This window comes from Suillus clintonianus (genome assembly GCF_016758775.1).
Source record: "Suillus clintonianus strain FC179 chromosome Unknown DEU56scaffold_128, whole genome shotgun sequence".
Taxonomy (NCBI): Eukaryota; Fungi; Basidiomycota; class Agaricomycetes; order Boletales; family Suillaceae; genus Suillus; species Suillus clintonianus.
The window spans coordinates 1-24,154 of NW_024539352.1; the positions used below are offsets into that span (position 1 = coordinate 1).

At 49.4% G+C, this 24,154-nt stretch overlaps 7 protein-coding genes across 7 annotated transcripts; 4 read left to right on the plus strand and 3 right to left on the minus strand.

Moving 5' to 3' along the window:
* Nucleotides 1-3,881: 3,881 nt before the first annotated feature.
* On the minus strand, nucleotides 3,882-5,027 carry DEU56DRAFT_834536 (uncharacterized protein; the record flags this gene model as incomplete). Its single annotated transcript, XM_041354713.1, has 3 exons — nucleotides 4,720-5,027; nucleotides 4,498-4,661; nucleotides 3,882-4,442 (listed from the first exon to the last, which is right to left on the minus strand). Coding segments are annotated over exons 1-3 (688 nt in total), but the record flags the coding sequence as incomplete, so codon positions are not given.
* Nucleotides 5,028-5,799: 772 nt separating this feature from the next.
* Nucleotides 5,800-6,420, minus strand: DEU56DRAFT_927585 (hydrophobin; the record flags this gene model as incomplete). The annotated part of the gene is made up of 3 exons (XM_041358620.1): nucleotides 6,114-6,420; nucleotides 5,901-6,062; nucleotides 5,800-5,847 (listed from the first exon to the last, which is right to left on the minus strand). The coding sequence occupies exons 1-3, from the start codon at nucleotides 6,234-6,236 to the stop codon at nucleotides 5,800-5,802; spliced, it is 333 nt and encodes a 110-aa protein (XP_041202761.1). The 5' UTR covers nucleotides 6,237-6,420.
* An 873-nt stretch (nucleotides 6,421-7,293) lies between these two features.
* Nucleotides 7,294-8,749, plus strand: DEU56DRAFT_760736 (uncharacterized protein; the record flags this gene model as incomplete). The annotated part of the gene is given in 3 exon segments (XM_041350464.1): nucleotides 7,294-7,331; nucleotides 7,470-8,649; nucleotides 8,669-8,749. The coding sequence occupies 3 exon segments, from the start codon at nucleotides 7,294-7,296 to the stop codon at nucleotides 8,747-8,749; spliced, it is 1,299 nt and encodes a 432-aa protein (XP_041202762.1).
* A 2,209-nt stretch (nucleotides 8,750-10,958) lies between these two features.
* DEU56DRAFT_865080 (SYF2 splicing factor-domain-containing protein) lies at nucleotides 10,959-12,262 on the plus strand. The gene is made up of 6 exons (XM_041355377.1): nucleotides 10,959-11,169; nucleotides 11,223-11,472; nucleotides 11,525-11,706; nucleotides 11,763-11,890; nucleotides 11,943-12,039; nucleotides 12,090-12,262. The coding sequence occupies exons 1-6, from the start codon at nucleotides 11,074-11,076 to the stop codon at nucleotides 12,156-12,158; spliced, it is 822 nt and encodes a 273-aa protein (XP_041202763.1). The 5' UTR covers nucleotides 10,959-11,073; the 3' UTR covers nucleotides 12,159-12,262.
* Nucleotides 12,263-14,467: 2,205 nt separating this feature from the next.
* Nucleotides 14,468-16,365, plus strand: DEU56DRAFT_865082 (uncharacterized protein). Its single transcript, XM_041355378.1, has 9 exons — nucleotides 14,468-14,879; nucleotides 14,948-14,954; nucleotides 15,003-15,062; nucleotides 15,117-15,300; nucleotides 15,355-15,378; nucleotides 15,430-15,483; nucleotides 15,541-15,565; nucleotides 15,631-15,950; nucleotides 16,001-16,365. Exons 1-9 carry the CDS (start codon nucleotides 14,813-14,815, stop codon nucleotides 16,220-16,222), a joined length of 963 nt encoding a protein of 320 aa, XP_041202764.1. The 5' UTR covers nucleotides 14,468-14,812; the 3' UTR covers nucleotides 16,223-16,365.
* A 1,150-nt stretch (nucleotides 16,366-17,515) lies between these two features.
* DEU56DRAFT_834559 (MCM-domain-containing protein) lies at nucleotides 17,516-21,053 on the minus strand. Its single transcript, XM_041354714.1, has 8 exons — nucleotides 20,689-21,053; nucleotides 20,524-20,638; nucleotides 19,779-20,473; nucleotides 18,892-19,721; nucleotides 18,727-18,842; nucleotides 18,585-18,678; nucleotides 18,260-18,535; nucleotides 17,516-18,211 (listed from the first exon to the last, which is right to left on the minus strand). The coding sequence occupies exons 1-8, from the start codon at nucleotides 20,960-20,962 to the stop codon at nucleotides 17,627-17,629; spliced, it is 2,985 nt and encodes a 994-aa protein (XP_041202765.1). The 5' UTR covers nucleotides 20,963-21,053; the 3' UTR covers nucleotides 17,516-17,626.
* Nucleotides 21,054-21,102: 49 nt separating this feature from the next.
* On the plus strand, nucleotides 21,103-24,032 carry DEU56DRAFT_834561 (origin recognition complex subunit 3 N-terminus-domain-containing protein). Its single transcript, XM_041354715.1, has 13 exons — nucleotides 21,103-21,173; nucleotides 21,225-21,255; nucleotides 21,309-21,430; nucleotides 21,477-21,597; nucleotides 21,654-21,842; nucleotides 21,897-21,983; nucleotides 22,036-22,129; nucleotides 22,179-22,344; nucleotides 22,396-22,515; nucleotides 22,566-22,981; nucleotides 23,050-23,244; nucleotides 23,302-23,377; nucleotides 23,447-24,032. The coding sequence occupies exons 1-13, from the start codon at nucleotides 21,138-21,140 to the stop codon at nucleotides 23,909-23,911; spliced, it is 2,118 nt and encodes a 705-aa protein (XP_041202766.1). The 5' UTR covers nucleotides 21,103-21,137; the 3' UTR covers nucleotides 23,912-24,032.
* Nucleotides 24,033-24,154: the final 122 nt, after the last annotated feature.

Below are 24,154 nucleotides of genomic sequence, written 5' to 3' on the forward strand. Positions count from 1 at the left end.
ACTGGAATTGGTACCTTGCTGAGAAAGGTAAGGCATAAGGCTCTCGTTGTTGCACCTCGACGACTCTTAAGAATATTGCTGACTTCCTCGACCTCTGAACAATTTACTAATACCACTAATATGTAGACCATAGATATTCTTTATCCACGAACACCCACTTCCACTGGCCACGGCACCCATATACGAAACCGAGGGAACTAGCACGTACTCGTCGTGTCCTTGTACTCTGACATTTAAACCCTGAATGACACGCTCTCTGTGTGAAAGGCTGAATTGTGATTATTTTTGAAATGTGTCAATCTCGAGCAGCCGGCCCATCTACTTCGGCGCTGTATTGTTTTATCAAGATCACTTAAGACGCGTCCTATATGGTGAACTTGGAGTGCGCTCTTCGCCTAGAGGTTTAAAGACCAAGCTCTGCAACTCAAGTGCTACTGTGCCTTTGGCGGCAAAGATTAAACCAATTGTGATCCCCGAGTCAACTTGCTCATTCTGAAGCGGTTTGTGGTAAAGTCTCACACAATATGGGATGGATTACATCATTTGCAGTGCCTTGTCGAGCAATAGCAAAGTAACCTCGACACGTACAATACTTCAACAAGGATCACAATTTATGGTACCTTACATATTCCCCTCATCACTGTGCAACTCTCAAATTCAAAATCATAAAGACTCAGGTGATATATTCTCCACGTAAAGATAATGGATTACAGTCCACCCCAATTAATTGCAATGCTTCTTATGTCACGATGATGCAGGAGAAATATTGATGTCCAGCACCACTGCACTCTGAATGTGTAGTCTTAGCCGAAGAGGGTTCCTGTACATTTCAGTGCATGGATTGATAGTTTAACTTATCTATATTACACTGATTACGGACATTACAAGCATTATCGGGGTATATATTCCATGGTCCAAATTTTCACAGTACAGTGATGTACATCACCGCGTTCACCCACTCGTGTCCGGTTGTGATTGTCAGGACAGTTTTGCCGCTCTTGAAATCCCATACCCTTGCTGTCCCATCATGGGATCCGCTCGCTACTCGCTTGCCATCTGCACTCCAGCACAATGCACACACAATGTCGCTGTGTCCCGTCCATTTGGTGATGGCCTTCCTCGTCTCGACGTTCCACAAACTCACTGTCCCGTCGCCGTTTCCGCTTGCAACTGTCTTGTTGTTTGGAGACAATGCCATGGACCACATTGCTTCTTCAATCTCCTCACCTATCTGTGTACCGCTTTCTAGGTCCCATAATCGGAGTGAGGCGTCATGCGAACATGTGATTATCCGTCGTCCGCCGGGCAGATGGACAACACCATCTACCCAGCCGGTATGACCTCGCATCGTGCAACGTGGCGTGATCGCTGGCTTCTTACTGGCGGAGGAAGACATGATCGGCGCTGGGAGTTCCAAGTACTGCAGCTCGCAGACTATGTTTGCGAGAGAAGTCCGCTGCGATTTTTCAATAAGGCCGGGTTATCGGATGGCAATGATTGTTGGTGAGTCCAGAGGCCTACTTCTTTCACGCACATTAACACTTGTCAGAAGCACAGAAGCCATTGCCCACGAGACAAGCCTACTCACGTGAATCCAGTCCTCGCCTGGAAGACAGCCTCGGAATATCCAGGATTTGCTGCGCCGTTATTCCAGAATGTGTTGGTAGGTATGTGCTAAAGCCGCTTTAGTAAGCAAGGGGTTATCTTTAACCTGCAGAAGAGCTTATAGTATCACTCACGAGAAGCACCGTTCAGACGATCTCAGTGCTCAATCACTAGCGATCAAAGGATGCCTGGTGTCCGGTTGGGAGAAGGGGAAGTTGGCCCTGTTCGTTCAAACCATCTTTTAAGGTGCGTCCCGTGCGTCATCCTCGTGTTCGCTTCACAGCTTCATTGCTGTGTAAACCATCATTGCTGTGTAAACCAAGCGCTCAGGTCTACGACCGGCACTATGCGCATCTTTTACGCAAGGAACTTCATGCTGGCGACAGAGTTCAACGGGAGCCACATTTTCTCTCTACTTAGATGTTTCTTCCAGCCTACTTAATATCGTCAAATCTTCAGCATGAATGGCATAGCTGTGCAGCATGCCGTCACCCGATGCTGTGTTCGAAAGCCTATCAGAACTTGCAGCGATGGTCCAGCGGGATTGGGGCCGTATCGCAACTGCTGTCGTTGAAGCTTACAAGAAGGAAGAGGAGGGGGAGGAGCTGCTATGCCGTGAAATGGCCTCAAATGTACCCCCAAGCAGCTGCTGGAATCTGAAAAGTGTTTTAGGTTGAACAATATCCGACATCGTCATTGATATATTGATATCTGGCCTCCCTCCTTGATAAATATCCCGCGACACGTCCAGACGCAGGAACTACTCGATGCGCTGCATTTACCGATTACAGCTGCAGTCTGCAGTCGGTCCGTCTTATATTCGGATGAATCATGTAAGAGTTCGCATATATATATCATGGTGATGGAATCCGAGCCCCTCCAACTCGTCGCGAGCTAGTCGTTTGTTCTGTTCCGGCTCACTAATTAGCTCAAGAAGAAATAGACTCATGCGCTTCACATCGATGGGCCGCTGCAGTGTCCTAGTATCAGGAATGCCTGCCTGTAAAGGCCGTTGCGTATTCATACGGGACGCACATTAAGGTCATTTGACTTGTGCGGTCAATGCGACACACCAGACTCATAACGGGAATTTGGCAAATCAGAAATATATATTGAAGTACCAACCACGAGCGCTTGTAAGAATATGAGTAATCACTCATCGACACATCCCTGCCCATTTCTTCCCCTTGCTATTAGTCTGTTCATCATCCCGCACATAGTGGTGGACCGGGCCGAGATCTTGCTCTTTCACCATCTCTCCAAGTGACTGAGCACCCGGCACGCCCGAATTTCGTATGATCGCGCCTTTGATTTCTGACATCATTTTGTCCTGCGTAACGTTAGATTCAGCTGTACGCCGGAACCTTGGGACGAGGTGTGCCAGCGAGTTCGCAAGGCGCAGCGGGAGACTGGGAGAGCTCTTTTGCGGAGCCTTATAAGGGAAACCCCACTGATCGTATGGGTTGCTCGAAGACTGGACGTCCTGATCCGTGTCGCGCAGCTGCATGACGTATGGTTTGATGCGCTCCTCCCAGACTTGCATAGAAAATTTCTGTGTTTTTTCCTTCCCACTGAGGTGAAAGTGGGTTTTGATGGGCTGCCCCCGTGTGACATAGACAAAGTGCCATGGATGTGTGGGGGACGGCTCGTAAGAGCTTCCACGGACGACGTCCAGCAGGAAGAGAAGACCCTCCGGGGAGACTGGGCGCGAGGTCCCGTGCATCACCTGCACGAGCCATACTGTTGACTTGTTGGCGTCAAACATGATTGCATCAATGCCTGGATGCACGAGCGCATGATGGGGTGTGTGAAGGATCTGTGGGCAGTTCTCGGCCAACGTCGAAAGTTCACGTTGGGAAGAGTATATGGAGCCTGAAGGCATGGCCTGCTGTTCCTCTTGCGCTACATGCGTTTTGGTTCGCAGCACAAGCTCTTCCTGAGCCGGATGGAGATGGCCCTGTAAATCAGGACGTCCGAGCGTGAAAATCCCTCCAAGTCTGGACATGAGTGCCACGACGGCCTGACGGTAGAAAATCTCGCCAGCCACTTTCGTGTCCTCTGATTTAAGGAGGGTGTCGGTGATCTCCTTGGCGCCGGCGGAGTCTATGGAGGTGATCTCCCCTGCGAGAAGCCTGGTAGCAACTTGTGAAACGGGGAAGGAGAGCGGCTCTGAGCAAGCTTTTCCAGGTTCGACAGCGAAGAGGTTACGGCTATATCGTGCTTCGGGTTCGCGCAGCGCAGGTTGCATACTCCACAAATCATCGTGGGCACGCTCGAGCTCCTTGAGGTAATGATCAGCATCGCTGGCATGTTGCGATGCTTGCAAGCAGGCATGTGCGTTGGACCCGAAATGGATGAACGACCATCGTAAGGGCTTGGCTTCATGCTGGCCTGGGGTCAGAGCACTAACGGCAATGGTCAGCGAGAGCTAATGTGTGATGGGTTCATTTACCTCATTGCATAGATCTCATCAAAGGAGCACGGTTTTATCCATTTTCGAAGTACAGCGTCATACTCAGGCAACCATTCGTTATCAAGGTCCAGATTGTCTGGCCAGAACGTGGTGAAGATAGCCTTGCCGCACGTGCCTCGCATCACAGCACGAGTGTGCTCGATGTTTCGATGTGTAATAGTGTCTTCTTGAGTGCTGTCGATTAGGTGTAGCACATCTTCACGTTGGAACAACGAGTGGAATTCGCTGTTCTCCTCTGGGAGAACGAAGAAGCCATCGGCAGTGAAACACAAGACCCTCGAGTCTGCTTGATCGAGCTGGTAGGTGACCGGCTGGCGCGCAAGAAGTCGCCTGACGAGGGCGTATAACAGGAAATATGTCTTCCCTAAGAGTAATTGGCTGTGTCAAGAAGCGATAATTGTAGAAAGACACCGACTTACCGATACCAGCAGACCCATGAATGACAATATTGCGCTCGTTCATGGAGATCTTGTGGAAGAATGTTTCGTACGCCGAGCGGATGATCATCGAGGTCGCCCCATTTGGTAGCTTCGCACCAGGGCATCGAGATAGATCAATGGTGTTGCAGTTGAATGGATGCATCCTGTTTCAGACCCCTTTAGTATCACTTCAAGTCCCGTAGAAAGGTAAATAAGGCTTACTGTTCATACTCCTCTAGATCTGGAACGTTACATTTCAACCGCCTCACGACAGAGTAATCCTGCTGCTGCCAAAGGACATGATAGAGTGATAAGAGGTTGAGGTGAGATACCAAAGGGCTTGCAGTTGCGGTGGATGCCATGTTAATCTGTGTAGAGTTTGATGAAAATGCAAGGGGGAGTAGCCGCCATTATATAGTCGTTGCAGCATTTTCGGATGTTATGGATGGACGGATGGACGGATGTCTTCGTGACGTCAACAATTTGTGAGTTGTGTGACAATGTTTACTGCTGTTGAATTGTGAAGCTGCTGACTAAGGAACTCATGCATTTAAATTTCGACCACCATCATACGTTGTCCAGATTCGGATCCCATCACCAGCGGTCTGGCCATTCTTCAGGTCATTCAAATGATAGCGCAAGTCAGCACTTTTGTATAAATACACTGCCTCTGTCCATTATATGGAGTTCCGACACGTCCTGCCGGAGCCTGATTGTTGAGCTCAGTTTAATCAGCGTGTTCTGGCCACAGTTTTGGGAATCGGGAATAATCCCTCTCTGCAAGCCGCACTCGGCAGTGCACGATGACCAAAGATGGACCAGTCGCGAAATTAAACGAAGAGCTGAAAAAATATTATGACAAACGAGCAGGAGAGCAGTAAAATGGGCACGAGAACCAAATCGAGGGAATAACTACCTTCGTCCGATTGGTCTGAGGAGACTAATCATATTTCAGCACCCTGGCCAACAATCCGTGACCGGTGTTATTCGCCGTTTTTGCATAGCATATGAATACCGCAGCTCCGAAATATGTTGGTATCATCATGCAGGCACAAAAATAGAGTCCGTCCCAATTTCGCCGTCGACGCTCGACCAGGGTGTCATACTAAGAGGTGATTATGCTGCATGTGACAGAATTATTGATATTGGATCTCAGTGTCGTGACAGCCTGTCCGAGTCCCACTGCTAGCAGAGTCAATTTGGATGCAAACCGGATAACACGGGTATTACTAGCTATAGAGCTTATAAGGAAAACTATGTACCATGTAATAACGCAGGCAAGTCCCAAAGTCCAATGAAAGCCTAAAGGCCGAGGTTGATGGGAGTACAGCCAATGTTGACGAGGCCGTTCTGAAGTTTCCCTGTGAGACACAAGCTTGTGAGAGAAGACTCCTGTAACTCACCATTTTGTTGCCGCTGCAGCACATGGGTTGTTGGTTGCACATGGCACCACTGCCAGTGCCGATGACAGTAACAGGGCTGCAGTCAAGGCCAACCTGGCCGACGACCTCAGCAGCAATTTCCACAAGGCCAAGAGACCTTGCCGCCTTGTTGTAGTTGGAAGTCTACACAAATTATGAGAATTAGTGAGAAATAAATAAGAACACATTGCTCACGGTGGTAGAGCTCTGACAGCACTTGATGTCACCGGTGTTGCACTGGCCATCGCGGAGAGCGAGGGGACTCGTGGCGACAGCGAGGGCCACAAGGGAGGCAACAGCGAAGAAACGAGCGAGCATTTTGTTTGTGAAGTGGGGTGGCTAAGAAACTTTGGTGAAAGAGTGTGCAGAAGGCTCGAAGCTTGAGTGAGAGCTGGTTAAAGAGATGTATTCTGAAGAATCAGACACATCAACAATCCACCTTTATACGATGAATGCATGCTGCAACCCGGCTGCTCCGCCATCTTTGTCAGTGTTTTTTTCTCTCAGATCGAATAACCGACGGCAGGTGCTGTACTTATCGCCAGTCTAGCCCGTGGTCTGGAGCATGTAGCCGTAAACGCAGTTGAATATTCATTACGTGAATATCACCTTGGAGTGAACGACGCGTTTTGACCACGTGACCTATTATCAACATGTGTGGCGCTTACTCTTGGAGACCACCACGTCAGAAACCACCGCATTGTTCTGATGGGCCTAGCGCTCTAGTCCGGACACTGTGAATCATTGAGCGATCTGTAGCTCGATAGTTGCAATTAGCTTGTCTACGCCTAGAAGCATGTCTGTTTGATTAAGTACTCGAGTAAGGTTTTGTCGCTAATTGATGTCATTTTGTATAGCTTACAACTACCGACACCAGGCTCTGCCACCGCATGAGGCGCTATGCTCATGTTTCTTGTTCGTAAGAGAGGTGAGGGTCGATACACAAACAGTATTGACGTAGACATTTTTCAGTGAAATGTCTCGTCCAGAGGTAATCTAAGGTAGTCTGATAAGGGACCGTGACTACCAGGGTTTGGGGGAGCGTTGGACTTGGCTCCATTTGCCAGGGTTTGGTTGTGTACAGAAGGCAATTTGGGCAAGGCAAGCTACGACATGCGAACCAGAGGAACACCCGCTCGTTCTTCAAGCTTCAACGTTTCAAGCACCATCCAGCGAGCTCTTTCGCCCATATGATCTCGAGCAGCTCTTATGCCTCGCAATCTCACTATCACCGTCGAACACACATACTGACCAGACAGCCCGACTCCCAAAAAATCGCTTCATAATTTGATTCAATCAAGCCCTTCGGAATCAAGTCACGCTTGGACCTCAATTGACGTCTTCGTACGTTCGTTCCTTGACACAACCATTACCCATGAGTTCTAACCACACCCAACTAGTCCTTCTCCGAAAGTCCGTCAATTCACCATCAACCTTGTCTCAATGAGTCAGTATCAATGCCAGTATCTCCATCTTTTGTTCATATTCTCGCATTCTGACCTCATTAAAAGTTCCTAGCGAACCTCGATCATTTGAAGGAACTTAGGAGAGGCTGTCCAAGGTGGCTATCAAGGGTGCGGAGTATGACTCCCCTGAACGCCTGCTGCCTCCGAGATGTTTGGAAGGGACCCGAGAGGACCGTCTCGAGGACATCTACAAATTGCTAGACAACCGAGATAAGAGTCGACTGATTTGGCTACATGGCGCAGCAGGTGTCGGAAAGTCTGCTGTTGCTTTCACTGTAGCCGAAAGAATGAGAGGTCTAAAAGTGACACCACGGACGAATGAAAAGCGGCTCGCGGGGACATTCTTTTTCTCGCGAAAACACACAAAACGCTGCACCACCGGTTATTTCTTTGCAACACTCGCCTATCAACTTGCCACCAATTTTGCCAGCATTCGAAAGGACGTGAACCAAGCTATCCGCGAGAATCCTGCGCTTCTAGACCCCGATAAGTCTCTTCACGACCAGATGCAATCGCTCTTTGTCCAACCTCTCCAGAGGCTTTACTTCAGGCTGCGCGAGTGCCCGCCTTTGGTGTTCGTTGTTGATGCCTTTGATGAATGCAGACCCGAGACCGTCGCTGATCTCATCTCCCTGCTTGGCCAAGCTCTTCGTCAACCCAATCTTCCCGTGGTCCACATCCTACTCACAAGCCGTCCGGAAGAGCATATTCGTAGAGCCATCCACAAAGCCGAGATGCGCGAGATACCGGAGAAAACTTCTGCGGAGAGTGTTACTACCACCATCTCATTAGAGGGTGCGGATGTTGACAATGACATTTATATATTCTTGCAGCATTCCTTTAAAGAGCTGGAACGTCAGCATCCTGATTTTCCTCAGCCAACAGCAGATGAACTTGCGCAGCTGGTGAGCCGAGCGGGCAGACGTTTCATTGTAGCATCCACGATGATTAACTTCATCAATGGTCAAGACGATGACACCCGCGACCGGCTTCAGCTCATACTCGACTTGACAAGTGAAATGCTACCACGCACGGAGGTGTACAAGTTATATGATTGCATCCTCTCCACATGTGCGGACCCCAAGCGGGCATACCTGCACTTGTCCGTCGTCGCTGCCCTCGTAGACCCTCTGCCGATCTCGGAAATCTCGAAACTTCTTGGTCCTGGCCAGGGCAATCATGTTGAGACAACACTGTTGCAGCTACGGTCTATCATGGATATCCCCGCCGATAGCAGTCTCCCCGTGAATATCTACCACTCCTCTGTTCGTGATTATGGTTTAGACCCCTCAAACTGCAATCTTCATCAAGAACGATGCATCACGTCACCCCACTCCCTACTCGCTCGTTGTTCTTTGGGATTGATTATGCGAGAAATTCCAGAAAGCACAGCCCTCCTGGACGCGCTCTCAGAATTGAAGCGGCAGAGCCAAGTTATGCAACCCCATGACCTCCAGAGTTTGAAAAACATGTTAGCCTTCGTTGTCCAGCCACCGGAGCCACTCCAATTTCTCAATGGTCTACTATGGCTTCAAGGAGATCGCAGTCCATATTTGCAATCCTGGCTAGATACCCGGGACGGTCATACCTGGCTGCAGAACCGAAGGGGGAAAGACTGGTTGCCAACCCAAGGGGGGAAGGACTGGCTGAAGACCCGGGGGTATCACTGGCTGCAGAGCCAAGGGGGAAAAGACTGGTTGCAGACCGCCAGCGGTCGAGAGTGGCTGGAGACTCCGAGTTCGCGAGAGTGGCGGTGGAGTCCGAGCGGGCGAGAGTGGTTGCGGCAGCAGACTCCTCGCTGGCCACTGGCAGTCGTTCCATGGTTCCAAAGCGAGCCAGACCCACTGCAGACTTGGGTCGAGACTCTGAGCGGGCGAGAATGGTTGAATACTGGAGATGGGCAAGAGTGGCTGCGGAACCCGAGTGGGCAAGAGTGGTTGGGGGCCCCGAGCGGGCGAGAGTGGTTGCAATCCCAGCATGCGCAAGACTTCCTTGGATCTCCGGGCGGGCGGGCATGGCTACAAACACCAAGTGGGAGAGAGTGGCTGCAATTGTGGTTGAAGACTCAGAGCGGGCGAGAGTGGCTGAACACGAAGAGTGGACGAGACTGGTTGCAGACACAGAGCGGGCGAGGCTGGCTCCAAACACAAAGCGGGAGAGACTGGCTCCAGACTCAGAGCGGGCGGGACTGGCTACAGACCCAGAACGGACAAGGCTGGCTCCAGACCCAGCGCGGGAGAGACTGGCTCCAGACCCAGAGCGGCCAAGACTGGTTGCAGACACCCTGTGGTCAAGCATGTCTGTTAACTCTTGAAGCGTCTGTTTGGGTGGCAAGCCAAGAATTCTTCAGCACATCGGAAGCAATCAGCGAGTTCAACATCATCTCCGGAATGCCAGCACTAATCCAGGAGTACAAGAGTTTACCGGATGTCTTGATGTTTCCAGTATTCCTCGCGTTACAGCACCAGGATCATTCCACCTCTGCATTACCACAAAATCATTCCCCATCAGATATGGAGATCATCCATGCTATGGAGTCTCTTGTGAGTTTCGCAAACGAAGTGCGGGAACGAAGTCGATCATCTTCCGAAGCTCTCAAGTACGCATGCCAGAACTGGGCCGTCCATCTCTCACGAGCTTCGAATCCATGGGATGACAGGCTCAACCATTTATTTCATTGTTTCTGGGAACATCGTCTCCTTCACTGGCTCGAATGGCAGTGGAGTTTGAAAGGTCTGCGGTCTGCGGTCTTGCCTCGTTGTTTTATCCAAAGGGCAGACGCTCGCAAAGGTGTGTTCAAAATGGTTTTGGTGTTTCAGAGGCTGACCTAGGACACCATGGAATTCAGGCAACGAGGCAGCGGACAATCGTGCAAATGGAGCTCCCCGAGGGGAGACGCAGAACACGCGCCTCCGACTACTACCCAACCAGGTCACAAAGCACGCCCCCATCCCCTCCCACGCAGGAAAGCGGCAGCGAACCAACAATTTTAAATCCGGCTATATACCGAGGCCATAGCCATCATGACAGCTCCACTGCTCTCTGAACCGCTCAACCACAATTTCATCCACGCTTACCATAACCTTGCCTCGTCGCCACAGCCTTCTCTGCTTCCGACTGCGAATTCAGCAAGCACTATTGAAGTATCTGCATTGTATTGCACACTTTCTGCTGCTCGATTTCCAGTGCGGAGAACGCGAACTTTCGCGAAGACTTTCATGCACTCAGAGTTGTCGGCCCCCACGCACACCACCTCAAACGTCTTTGACCACCCGGAGTGTGAAGGTGACCATAAAGTTCATCTTTCGCACGCAGGCCGTTTAGAGAATTCGGGACGTCGCGTCATAAGCGCACGAAACTGGTATCCCACATCTCAGTAAAACTTCACAGACAGCCAAGTGTTACGCTGCGTCCCGTTCATCCACGGGGACCTTACCGTATCTCCTATGGCTAGCTCTACCGCGCCCTAGACGGACGTTAATTCCTACATTACTTGTATTCCGCAGAGTACCTAGTCACAGTATTATATAGCGTATAATGTTTACCGTAGAAGCCTAAAGAAAGAATCTGGTGAGCCTCTACAGTTGTGCTTCAGAAGCCATTTAATAATTAGGGGTTTTGGTTTACATAAGCGTCACGGCTGGCTCTGTGAGCAACCAGTTTGGTGGTAGTTCACTTGCACACAACAAATGTCTTCAGACAGCGGCGAAGAGAAGGCAGCGGAGGAAGGCACGATGACGATGGACGAGAGAAAAGCAAAAATGGAGCAGCTGAGAGCGAAGATGGTCCGTGGTCCTGTTTGCCTCGTACTTCTCATCCCTTACTCACTCTTTCATAGCGTTCATCGACGAAAGCGAATCGTGCTTCGCTCATTGAAGAGTCTTCCAAAGCCAAGATGACAGCGAGGGATGCTGCACGGCTAGAACGACAACGGAAACTTGCAGAGATGTTGCGCACGCAGGCTGAAGCTGAGGATCGGGGAGAGGATGTGGAGCGGCAGAAGAATTGGGAATGGACAATAGAAGAGAACGATAATTGGGAAAAGAAGAAGGCAAGGAAGGCACGGAGAGCGGACTACGAGTTTCATGGTAGGGGATTTCGGTTCTGCCTTGCATGATGTCACTCATGAATCTTGTGTAGACGATGCTCACGCGGCTCGACGGCGCTACAAGAAAGACCTTGACCTCATTAAACCTGACCTTGTTGCATACAGCCGACAGAAGGAGGCCGTGCTGGGATTGGCACCAGGGTCTCTTTCCAAGTCTGGGAGCAGTACGCCATCGTCGTCTGCTCTCACAACTTTCGATCCTTCAGGCGGACAGGTGAGTTCTGCCGGGCATTCCGTTGTATTGCCTTGCTTATTATGCCCATTTCTTAGGTAGTTCCATCACCTGAACAACGGATGGCCGTAGAGAGCTTCTACCGAGATGCCAATACTCTACTGTACGCTGACAATAAGCCTACGGAAGATGCCATCGATAGAGTGGTTGGCAAGATCAACAGAGAGTACGTGACAGTGCTACTTGGCTTCCCCTGCACTACTGACATTTCACCGTAGCATTGACAAGAAGGGCAAATTTTCCCGAAAGAGACTCAACGAGGATGAAGGCGACATTACCTACATCAATGAGCGGAATCGGGTGTTCAACAAAAAGGTCTGTCATCGTACATCGTATTTTTGAAATGAGCTGACGAGGAGCAACAGATTGCGCGATACTACGACAAATATACCTCGGAGATTCGGGCTAGTTTCGAGCGGGGAACAGCACTATGACCCACTGCATATGTATTCAACCTCACTGCACATGTACTCAGAGCACATTCATCTACTCACATCCTGTAACATTATTGAGATTATATCGATGCACTGCGCGCGATACATTTTGGGATTTGAAGCAAATGGGATCAAAGCAATAGATTCATCATGATTGGCAAAGCGAGTCGCGACAACATAATACATGTGCTAGTATGAGTACAACCGGACCAAGGGAAAAAAATGTTGACTGATTGATGCCTGGAAGAATGAATGTCAGTACATGATCCAATGACTTTTCGGGATGCTTGAGAGGTATCAGAATTGCAGAAGTAAAGGTAATCAGCAGCTAGACACAGAGGTCCATAAGACTGTTGAGCTTGAATGTGATATTTATTCATCAAAAGAATCGACCAAGCGAGGCGAACGCGGAATACGATGGATAGGAACACTTACTTGAAAGTTTAGCCAACGTGGCGGCGGGAGGAAATACTGGACGAAGCAGCAAAGTGAACATTTTGAGCTCTGGAAATTTTTAACCATCGGATTCAAACTCCGTCTCCGCGGTCATTTGGTTATCTAAATCAGCTCGCCTCTGGCTTGCCGCTTGACTACCAACATTATGAGCTCATTAACGAAGTCCGCAGTGTCCAAGTTTCCATCTCACAAAATTGCGATTTCTTTGCGGTAGAGAAACTTGGTCGCTGTGCGGGAGCGATCCCATCATTGTTTATTAAGTCGCAAGTGTTCTTTGAAACTTTTTTCGCACTTGTTTCCATGTCATATTCATGATCTCTTAGGATTATACAGGATGTTGAAACCGATTCTGTGGAGGAGGGATTTTCAAAGACGTCGGCGTGAAAGTGGATTGTAATTTAAATGGAGTTCAAACTATTCTCCCGTCGACAGCGTCAGTCACGGTACATCTTCTTGCCGCATCATCATACAATGCCCACTCGTGCGGATGCACGGGAGCCACTTGTCCAGAAAATACTCCCAAAGGTCTGAGATAGAGGAAGCGAAAAGAAAGGCCCTGCCTTCAGAATCTTCAAGGAAATGGTTCATCGAGAAGTATTCAGTCCATCATCCATTCAACAACGACAAAAGAGGAGATTCGAAGACCGTGATTTGGATGCGGTCACCCTCCTGCAGTCAGATAAACCATTGTTTATAGAAACGGACGCCTCTGGTGATGACCTGGGTTTGGAGAAGGAGTTGAATCAGAAGGTTTGATTCATTTCCAGTCTGACTCTGAAGAATTGTCTACTAATAAAACACGACGTAGATCCGCGCGATCTTATAGCCCTGACATCGTCTTCTCCGTGCCATTCGAAGCCACGTTTCAAATTCACCTCTTCTGTCTTAACTGCCCAAAGCTGGGATAAAGCCAAAGGACCTTTTTCCTAGAAGAAGTACAGTACGACGCGGGTGTCGCAGAAGGCCTTGGCTATGGCGCGAGCAAATACGTCTGTGAAAGGGTAAGTCGTACGCTACTTCAGGGGAGTGTGCCAATCTGACCAATGCAAGGTCCTCGTGAACAGCAAATTGCTGGCGTCCTCGTTCAGAATTGGACATATAACGGGAGGACCTCCGTAAGGAGCTTGGTCTAAGACTGACTGGCTACCGATTATCGCCAAGTCGAGTGTAAGTCTGGGTGTGTTTCCGGAGTGTGTGTAATTCAATGCATCTTTACCATACCCACGGAGTGCTCATCGATGGTACACGCGGATTAACTTCTGTCGTGGACTCCTACTTATGCCATATCAAATGCCATTCTTAATGTAGCTTTCGCGGAAGAAGAGCCTCCTATCGCGGTTAATCTGGTGCATCCAAATTCGGTAGTGTAGGGGACGTTAATGCCGGCCTGTTGCGGATGCCATCCTTGAGCGGAAGGTAACAAGCGTCCCGCTGCCTCTCATTCCATTCTCGAAGTAGTTCGAAAAGGTCGAATCGAACTGGCTGCCAAGAATGCAAGCGAGGAAAATGTCAAACCCATTGTACGTGTGTTTCAATTTCTGACAGAACACTTTCCCACATGGTCTTCCATCGTAGCCTGCTATCAAGCCTCTTGACTTTACGCGTCTCATGTCTCGATCAGACATTACACTCGGAAAGTCTAAGGAGATGCATTCAGAAGTGGATGGCTTCACCCCGTCCGCGATCGGTATGGCCCAGCGCGTCAGTCTGACGGTGAAGAGCTGGAGCCCCTGTCATAGGCGACTGCAATGCAATAGGAAGATTATTGGGAGGCAGTTTCGATGAATGATTTCTTACAGTTGAGCCCATTCACCATTTTAGTAGTAAATCTGATGCGGCAGTGTACAATCGATATATAGTGGAGCAAGTTACACGTTTTTCAATCCCCCATAGGACAAACCTGTACAGTCGACGCCTGGAATAACGAACGTCAGTACTTGATCAAATGATGTTCCTGGAATGTTTCAAGGAGGTATCAGAATTGCAGAGAAGAATGGAAGTCAGCAGTTGGGCAGTGCACGGTGCAAAGGTCCAAACTTGAAACTGCTGAGTTTCGATTGACTTGTCCCATTGTTTTGTCAGTTGCCGGTACCGTGTCAATCATCACTGAGACAGGCCACAGCGACAACAAGGCGCACCAACAAGTCATAAGACGCTGAGTTTCGTTCATTGAACATTTCTGACTATGACAGACGAAAATGGCTTCAGGTCCCACCATTAACCGCATGTTCTTGACCTCAGTATGGTTTGAATCTGTTGTTTACGGTATACATTCCTTTGGCTATCGAGCGCAGATATTGGGTTCTAATAATCCGCCCAACTCTCTTTCATAGGGATCAAGTAGGTTCAGATGTTTGGAGAAAGTTTTACGCTCATTTCCATTGACAGTTGCGTACTTTTTGGTGCATGTATCTGGATCCTGGTGAATCGGAACAGAAAGTCACATAGGTTTGTGATTTGAGACAGCCGCTAATCACTCACCGGCGCTTATCTCTCAATCAGGGTCCTTTTCGCGTCGTGTATTTTCCACATTTCAGTCTCAACAGCGCACAGCGTCATCTCCCTTCTTATATCCTTGGAGGCATTCACAACTCCTTGGATATTATCCATCCCTAATGGAAGCACCGTATACATAGTCGCGCCAACAACATATATGTTGACGAATTTGGCATTGTTTGTCTCCAACGTGTGTATCATTTGTCTGGCCGAGTCAATCATTCTTCATCGTTCCTACTTTCAGGTACTCGCTCAAGATTTGCTGCTAGTGAGTAACATTCGGCTTATGGAGATATTGAAGTAACATGCGCAATAACAGATCTGGAGGCTCTACGTCGCTTGGAACTACAACTGGAAGCTTGTTATTCCCGCGGTAAGATATCTTCCGTCCTACTTGCCGCATCTCTCTCATGAATGCTTTTATCGCTAGTTGATTTTGGAAGTTGTGCATATCGGTAGGCTCGCTAACTTTCCTTTGCTCTCAGATCAAGTGTTAAGATTATCTATTGCCTCTGCCTAGCTTGTGCGATCGTAGCCGTGTTTCTGATTGCTCAGCCTAATCACCATCTTTTCTCACACAATGTCCAAGCTTTTGGAAAAGCCAGCTGGTCGCTCGGTCTTTTTCTCAACACCGCTATTACGTGCGGAATCGCATATCGTTTTTGGTATGTAGGCCAGAAAGTATCCGATCACACTGGCCGGAATGCCTATAAGGCTGCCATGTTTACTGTCATCGAGTCCGGTGCACTTATTGCCAGCTGCACTGTGGTAATGTTCATTCTGGATGTAGTTGGCAGCCAAGCTGGTTTCATGGCATTCAATGTTGCTGTTCAGATTGCTGTAGGCACCTTACGCTTCTCTTCTTCTCATCTCGTCTCACATTTTTCTAGTCCACGACACCTCTTCTTATCATCACCCGTCTCGGCCTTGGCGCCACTAACACTGATACCAATTTCGGCAAATCGTCAGCCCCTTCAATGACCTTTGCACCAACAGTCCAGATTGGTGTCACTCAGCATACCAGTACCTTCCCTACGACTCCTACGACTCCTATTTTACCATTTACTCGTCAGAAGACTGAGAGTATGCGGTCAATCAACCGTGGAGGGTAGTAACGACTCATGTTCGATGGCCCTAGCCATCAGCTGGTCTAGGTATATGTTCAGCCATCTCGCTCACTATTGCTGCCCCTCTTTGCTGTTATCATGTAGTTCCATAGTTTTTATCAGATTTATCCAAGGGACTTTGTCGGATCATATGGTTGGCAGGTATCGAAGAAGGAAGAAGATAGTCTTTGAGGGCCCATGATCCAGCCGTCCGTGAGAGTGCGAGACTATCATCTGCAACCCTACTAGTCTCAGTCTCACATTACTTGTCAGATGCCTACAAAAGACGTCCTGCTTGTTGCCATTGGCCTGGTTGGAACAAAGTAAATCACGAGCAAGCCTAATTATCGATCTTGAAGTACAAGAGCGATCTGAATCGCCTCTAACACAGCACTTCCCATGCCGAAACAAGCTCGCGGATATACCCCAGTACGACAATGACAAGGCCGTCAGAACGTGTCTCAGATTTGACTTGAATGGCATACACTGATCACGGAAAAAATCATGGCACTCCGACAAGAGCTGGAAACTCTACCATACGTCGTAAGTAAGACCAGTATGTTCCCCTCGGCAACAATCGTGCATCTTTGATTTACAGTACTTGGTATCGTCAGTGACACTGCTGATCCGGGCTCTGATAGCCGCATCCCTATGTAGCACAACCAAGGCGATTCCAGGGTCCAGCTTTTCTTGTCCATACTACAGTGAGAGGTACCCTCAGCCTACTTATACTATCTTGCTCCACAACGGACTTGAGGTTGAGCGAGACTTGTCGACTCCCCGAAAAGTCTTGCTAGTACGTCGATCGACTGCTTCGGCGTATCGATATCTTACTCTTTATCAAATCATCAGTTTTTTTCGTACAACCTGCCTATATCATAATCTATTAGTGGATGTATAGGTCGACTCTGTGGAGGGGTTTCAAAGACGCTGTCGGCAGGAAAACGGAACTGAACTCCATCCCTTTCTCCCGCCGACAGCATCATTTACACCAACTCTGATCCCTGTTATAACCAGTTTCTGATATGCCCTCTGTCAGACCGTCATCAGTGAGTTGCCCGTTGAAGCGGTGGCTCCAACCAATGTGAGTGAGACTATGGACTGGTGGAATGGATGAACCCTTGCTAGCCCCTATTGGCTTCTGTAGTAGCCTCTGCGAATCCTTGCCTCCGTGCTCTTCAACATCAACTTGATGCCCATTCGTGTGGATGTCCAGGAGTCATTTGTATCTAATATTAATAATGTTGTTCAGAGTTATACCAGTAACTAGGTTGCTTTTCAGTCTTGTTGGTCATTCCATCCTGGCGTATTGATCGATAGTATCAGTACACATATAGTCAATTACAACTGATGAACAACATGCAAAAATAAGCAAAACAAGTGCTTTTGATCCACAGCTTTAATATAATATCACGCTCCTTCAGCTCTTCTGATCATCCTCTTATCCCGCTCCCCAACCACAGTCAGCACTCCCTCGTTCTCCATCGCTTTGATGACTTCAGAAAACTCAGCAGCATCAACACGGATACTACTCTGATCCGCAAGGCGTTTCATTGCCTCGCCCCATTTTAGGCCTTTGCCCTTACCAGCGCCGCCATCAAGCATCGCTAGTATTTCTCTGCGCATGTCATCCCGCATCTTGCGTTGTCCAACACCAGTACCGGTGTTCAACAAGCCCATGTCGATCTTGCCAGTGCGAGGATCCATAGCACTCGTGCGGATGGCCTCGCGCATTAGACGGCACGCCTCTTGAACGTCCTGCAACTCGACGTGCGCAGCAAAGCGCATGCGGGCATGGGCCTCAGAGAGGCGGATCATACTTTCAAGCTGGCGGGTTGTAGCGGTGATGCGTTTTTCAGATGAGCGGGGGTCTGAGGCGCCGATGGCACGCATGGAGACGTAGGAGGCGACGAGCTCGTCGCCTGCTTCAGAACTGAGGACGGGGTGAATGTTCGTTCGCGCAAAGTCGATGTATGCGGAGAGCTCGTCAAGGGGCTAAAAATAAATGAGCTCAGTGTGCGCAAAGAGTGATACAAGACAGACCAAAACATCGTAGCCACCAGTGCTGGGTGCATCTTCGAGGTACAACCCGACCAAATGTTGGGCGAGTTTTCGGTCGAGATTTTCGTCTACTTGGTCAAGTACTAGATATAGCAAGTCGAAACGCGAGATAAGGGTAGGAGGGAGGTCGATGTTGCGTGTGATAGGGAGGTCGACATTGTACTTTGATTCGACGGGGTTTGCAGCCGCAAGAATAGATGTACGGGCGTTGAGGGTGGTAATAATACCCGCTTTTGCGATTGACACGGTTTGTTGTTCCTGATGAATGTGTCAATAATATTCAAAGGAATATCTGGATGTGCCTGACCATGACTTCATGGAGGACACTCCGAGTCGCATCGGACATCTTGTCAAATTCATCGATGCAGCAGACACCGCCATCACTCAACACTAAGGCACCACTGCCAATCCGTGAGTAACAATATCCGAGATAACGACGCATGCGTTACCTCTCGAGGACAAGCTGCTTGGAATCAGGGTCCCGAGTCACATATGCGGTCAAACCAACTGCCGAGGAGCCTTTGCCAGATGCGTAGACTCCTCGAGGAGCGATTTTGTGGACGTACTAACAATGAATTTAGTTAGCTTCACAATACACACAGAGGCCGACATACCTGCAGAATCTGCGATTTACTGGTACCGGGATCACCGACCAAAAGCACGTTGATGTCCCCACGGTAGCGCGGCCCACCTCCGCCGCCACCTCTTGCGATACTCTTATTGGTGCCACCGAAGAGCTGGAGGAGGATACCTTTCTTCACGTCGTCCATTTCCCAAATCGACGGTGCGAGGGAACGGGATAGGAGATCATAAAGATCATGCCGCCTACTAAGTTCGATAAGCTTCGCCTCAAGTTCGGCTTTGCGTGTCAGTCCCCCTTGAGCAATTTGCTCCTCCAGTTCTTGATCATCGGCACTATCACCAACACCACCTATTCCCGGGACCTTGTCGCCACCCGCAGGACGTGTACTCCGGTCAAGGCCTAGAGTACCACCCGTGCTAAGTCGGACATGAACGACATCAAGGTAGGTCTTGAATAAGCTTTTCATCGTCCTTTGGCGGGGATTCACCCTCACAGGGACGCTGCGGTAGATACCGGTGACGACAACCCTGTCACCAGGCTTGCACACGTCAACGAGCTCGTCGTATACACTTAGTGACACAGTATGTGGCGTCTGACCATCAGGCACCGCGTCGGGAGTCTCTTGCAGCCGTATGACCTGCCTGTCTGCGAATTCACAGCGGTTGTGCACGAGAGACATCGTCCCTACAGTTCCACAGACGTCTCGTGGGCACCGAGCTGGCTCCTCGATCTTGCCACGGTCAATTTCGACTTGGACGGTATGAGAGCAGGTGAGGCAGCGGAAGAATGCGACCTTCATGTCTGGAATCACAGGTGTGGCGCGAATGACCAGGCCTTTTATAGAGATGAGCTTGTCGGTATCTGGAGCACATTCACATTAGGACGATTGAAGAATATTGGAAGGTTTGAACGACATACCAGATGGGTTGAGTTCACGCATATTCACGGCTGTTAACCCGAACGGACGAACTTTGTAGACTTTACCCATGATATCAGCGATCTCTTCATCGCCTTGGTCGCCCTGCATGCCGTCCATGCCAGCTTGCTGGTCCTCGTCCGCAAGTTCGAGCATGAGGTCCTTGAGAATCTGATCCATCGCGGGCACTACTTCCTGTGGGTATTTCTGGAGTTGCGCGAAGAGTTTTTTACACGGCGGATACGAAAGCAAGTTGATCATGTCGAGGTTGAGATTCGTTTCGCCCGTTTGGCGGACACGACGCATGTACGTCTCGTACAACACAACTTCGCCTTCGTCTGGGGTGGCAAATGCCCGAGTGCGGAGGTTCTCCTGACGATCGTGGATGGCGCGATATTTAGGCTTAAAACCACGCAAGAAGTCCCGGAAGAGCTTCATTGTCTCTGCCAAGTTCACGGTCGTTCCCCAGATAGCGCGGATTTCATCCGGTTCGTCAGAGGGCGCAGCGGGTGCCGAGAGATGTGGTACAGATGATGGAGGCATGGAGAGGTGTGTTCCATCTGAGTTGAGGTTGTCATTGAGATCGTTGTTATAATCGCCACGCTTCGCTCGCCGTGCGGTTGGTGTTAGAGAAAGGGAAGAGTGAATGTCCCCGCGACGGTTCTTGACTGGCGAAACAAGAGCAGCAGTCGGACTCCTGATGTATCATCAGCCAAATCGATAAAGATTCAATTGACAGCGGCTCACGAAGGAAAGGCAAGAGGTTCAGAGTCTGGGAAGACTGGATCAGAGTCGATCGCGACCCTTCTCCTGGGAGTCTTAGCAGGCGAAGAACTTGGGAATGCGAGGGGGGAGCTTCCGGCTAGGTCAAAAAATAAATGGCAGTCAATTGTATATTTAGGAAGCACTCACGAGCGAAAAGAGGTGTTCGTGGTGCTCGCCGAGGAGTGCTCATCCCAAGCGCCCGTCTGGCAGCGATACCGCTCATAGGTGTGGCTGCAACGCTGTTAGCATATCTTTGTCGCGCAGGAGTGCCTGCAGCAGAAGGTGTTCCAGGTAGAAAAAGACGCTGGGGTGGAGGAGCTATGGATAGTGATTGATCGATGGTGCCATCCTGAGGAGGCCCATCCATCTCGATGTCGTCGATATCCGACGTTGGAAAATCAACTCTAGGAGGAGATGACATTCTGAAAAGCAAGAGTTGAGTTGCCTACTACGTTGAAGCAATTGGATGAATGTTTGCAGAGCTTGGACGCGTCGCGACGCGTCAATTGTGTTTCTTCAGGGCAGGTCAAAGCCCGTCCACAAGCAGACTTAATTACAAGACTTACACTCCTTCTGCAACAGAATTGCTTCAGTTCATGGCAGTCGACACAGATTTAGAGGACGTCACTCAGGTGAGTTCTGCACAATGATCTATCCAAATGCCAATTGATTTTGGGTGTCAGACCACAGTCTACATACCCTTCAATGATTCTGGTAGCATAAATATACATTTGAACCGGAAAATGCAGCTGAAACCGGTGGTTTAGATCAGGTAGACAGCGATGCAGCACCACCGTCCCTGTTCCCCGAGCGAGATTTTCCCCAAGGATGTCAACTTCGCTTCCAAATATGCAGAGCAGCCTGGGGCAAATGTTTGAAGAGGATGCAGGTGTGTGTTCCACCCATTCTTCCTTTCGAGAGTCTCACATTACCAGGAACTCATCCACTCACTGCACGCGCCGGTAGTGGAGAGTGTTGTCGAGCAAGTGAAGAAGTCCTATACGGATGAACTTCCGGGACTACCATACCCCGAATTGCCAGTTGTATCTGTCACATGTGCGTTTGCTTGTTCGAGCGAAAAAAAAACTGCATTCCAATTCTTATTCTGACAGCATCCAGCACGTCATCTTCTCTCTTCGACGAGATTTCCTTCCGACTAGAGGAAAGCACCGACGAGCTTTTCGAAGATGCAAATGATCACTTCGTGACACATGTCTTTCCAAGTGATTGCACAACTATTACGGGGGCGATGAAGGCCATTGTCTCAGGTTTTGTATCCCGATCTCCTACGGGAGGACAAGGTGCTTGCGCGAGCCTCTTTGACCATCCAGTTGCTAATATTACAATGTCTTCAGACGTAAAACGGAAGCCATCTACCTCTCTAGCAGCATATGACATCGCTCTCCTTGAGGCATGGTATCGGGCTGTATGTGATGCGCGAGGTAAGGGGCTTGGTCAATCCATTTCCTGCTGTTCGCTGAGTAAAATTAAAAGATGATCGTCATAACAGATCACGTCTGGTGGTTATAATGCACGACTTCGAACAACTAGAGCCTCAGGTGGTTCAAGACATGTTTGAAATCTGCAGGTCAGACCGCTCTTGATGATGCTTGTCTTCTTATGAAACCGTTCATTAGCTCATACATTCTGCGTTTACCACTCGTATTTATCCTCGCGCTGGCTTCACCCCCTTCCCCATCTTACATTCACGCGACATATCCTCACTCTATGCTGGCATTGCTGCGAGTGAGAGACTGCCCTTTCCCGCTAGCTGAGGAGTCTTTGCACGACATTTTATTGGAGGTTTGTCGAATCTCGGCGTCACCCTTAATCACGCTGACAATATCTTACAAGACATTTTTTGATCCCATATTCGAGCCAGATGTCATGATGGGTCCAACAACTATTGACTTCGCAGTTGAGTTTTTTACTCGTCACAGCTCATCGCTTGACGGCCTGTTATCCATACTTCAAGTATGCTATTTCTTCTTGTGATGGATCATAATTAACGCAAGCAATCATAGCTCGCTCACATGAAACACTTTGAAGAGCCCCTCAGCGTCCTTGTCCCTGCTGAACCGCTAGGACGGCCCAAAGATGCTGCCAAAGTGCTCCTCACGCCTGATGCCTTCCCCTTCCTCGATGCCCTGTTTGCTCGGGTGCACGAGTCGACGCTCATTGCGCCGGTAGAACACGCTACCAGTTGGCGAATCGCCACTGTCGATTCAATCCTATCTTTAGTAGAGACTGCACGCAATGGTTTCCGAATGCACGCGAAGCTGCTCCGAATAGCATTTCGGCTCGTGCTCCTTGTCCGCCAACTTATGCTGGCGCATGGGTACAAAAACGCGCAAGGTGACCAAACAGTGCCCGATTTGATGTGCCTGGCGTTGCGTGGACGTCTAGGCAGTGTATACGGCTATTTGTGTTCTATAGTCAGGTGTGTGACTTTTGGCTGCACTATTGTCGAATGGGAACAGCTGATTGAGCTGTTGCTGTTCTCTGTAGGAAGCTTTCCGCAGCACAACTTGAAGACTTTGTGCGGGCCTTACATGATTTCTTCGGGGATGTTCCCGACGACGTAAGAGCAGAGGAAGACGAAGTGATCTCGCGTGTGGAAACGGCATATACGATGCTTGGTCGGGATGCAAGCGCCCAGGATATATCTGGTCCGCTCGGGAACTGGCTGTCGGAATATTTTAAGTATGCAAACGCACTGCGGTCATCATTGCAGTTGATTGATCTTAAGCTTTTGATCAGGTTACGCATAGTTGCACTGGAAGATGCACCATTGTGGGATATCTGGTACACCGGCTCGACGCCATTTCCGTCTGAGGTACTTACAACTAAATTTTTCTGTTATTAAATGAATGCAAGCTAATTCGCTCCCTGATTTCCCCCCTAGCTGATCAACCCATCGCCTCGCGCCTCGGTCCTCGCGGGATTGATCCATCCCCGGGACTACGCGTCTCCCGGGCAACGAGTTGGGGATGATGAGGATGATGAACTGCCCGACATAAGTATCCTATTCAAGGGCTACCTAGAAAGCGCGAAGATGATCAATGTCTATGACTGGTTTGAGTCATTCGTGGTCGTCTTGGAAGCTCGGAAACGGCGCTTAGGAAAGAACCGTGTTCCTGATGGTGCGAATGGAAACTCTAGGACACCGTCGAGGAAGAAGGGAAAACAGAAGGAGGTGGATGACGAGGTGGTCAATGAAGACGCGGAAGAAGACGAGGAGGAATGGCACATGGAGTTACAAGCGCGATTCATCCGCGCCCTTCAGGAACTAGACTACCTGGGATTCATCAAGCACACTGGGAGAAAAGCAGACCATGTCATGCGGACTGTTTTTGACTCACCGGAATGATCGAGTGGGTACCATATACTGATAGTTATATGGTTTTGCTGGTTAAACTGACATTACAATGAACTTTGTACACACGAAATGTAAAGATATGAATCAGGCACGCTCGGCATCAGCCGGCATCTAGTTTGTGGTTTACGTCGATCATCACCTCATCAACCACGGCAGTGAAGACGTCAACAAGATACGTCGAACACGATATTCTTACCCTCACAGGTCTGCTCAGAGCCAGAACCCACTGCCAGC

Coding starts and splice junctions, on each gene's coding strand:
- DEU56DRAFT_865080 (XM_041355377.1), top strand. CDS start 11,074: ATGTCTTCAGACAGCGGCGAAGAGAAGGCAGCGGAGGAAGGCACGATG. Junction 11,473..11,524: donor AGCGGACTACGAGTTTCATG/GTAGGGGATTTC, acceptor AATCTTGTGTAG/ACGATGCTCACGCGGCTCGA. Junction 11,891..11,942: donor GTTGGCAAGATCAACAGAGA/GTACGTGACAGT, acceptor ATTTCACCGTAG/CATTGACAAGAAGGGCAAAT.
- DEU56DRAFT_865082 (XM_041355378.1), top strand. CDS start 14,813: ATGGCTTCAGGTCCCACCATTAACCGCATGTTCTTGACCTCAGTATGG. Junction 15,484..15,540: donor GGAAGCTTGTTATTCCCGCG/GTAAGATATCTT, acceptor TTTTATCGCTAG/TTGATTTTGGAAGTTGTGCA. Junction 15,951..16,000: donor ATGTTGCTGTTCAGATTGCT/GTAGGCACCTTA, acceptor ACATTTTTCTAG/TCCACGACACCTCTTCTTAT.
- DEU56DRAFT_834559 (XM_041354714.1), bottom strand. CDS start 20,962: ATGTCATCTCCTCCTAGAGTTGATTTTCCAACGTCGGATATCGACGAC. Junction 18,679..18,726: donor AAGCAGCTTGTCCTCGAGAG/GTAACGCATGCG, acceptor ACGGATTGGCAG/TGGTGCCTTAGTGTTGAGTG. Junction 18,536..18,584: donor GTGTCCTCCATGAAGTCATG/GTCAGGCACATC, acceptor CACATTCATCAG/GAACAACAAACCGTGTCAAT.
- DEU56DRAFT_834561 (XM_041354715.1), top strand. CDS start 21,138: ATGGCAGTCGACACAGATTTAGAGGACGTCACTCAG. Junction 21,174..21,224: donor ATTTAGAGGACGTCACTCAG/GTGAGTTCTGCA, acceptor TTTGGGTGTCAG/ACCACAGTCTACATACCCTT. Junction 23,245..23,301: donor TGGCTGTCGGAATATTTTAA/GTATGCAAACGC, acceptor GCTTTTGATCAG/GTTACGCATAGTTGCACTGG.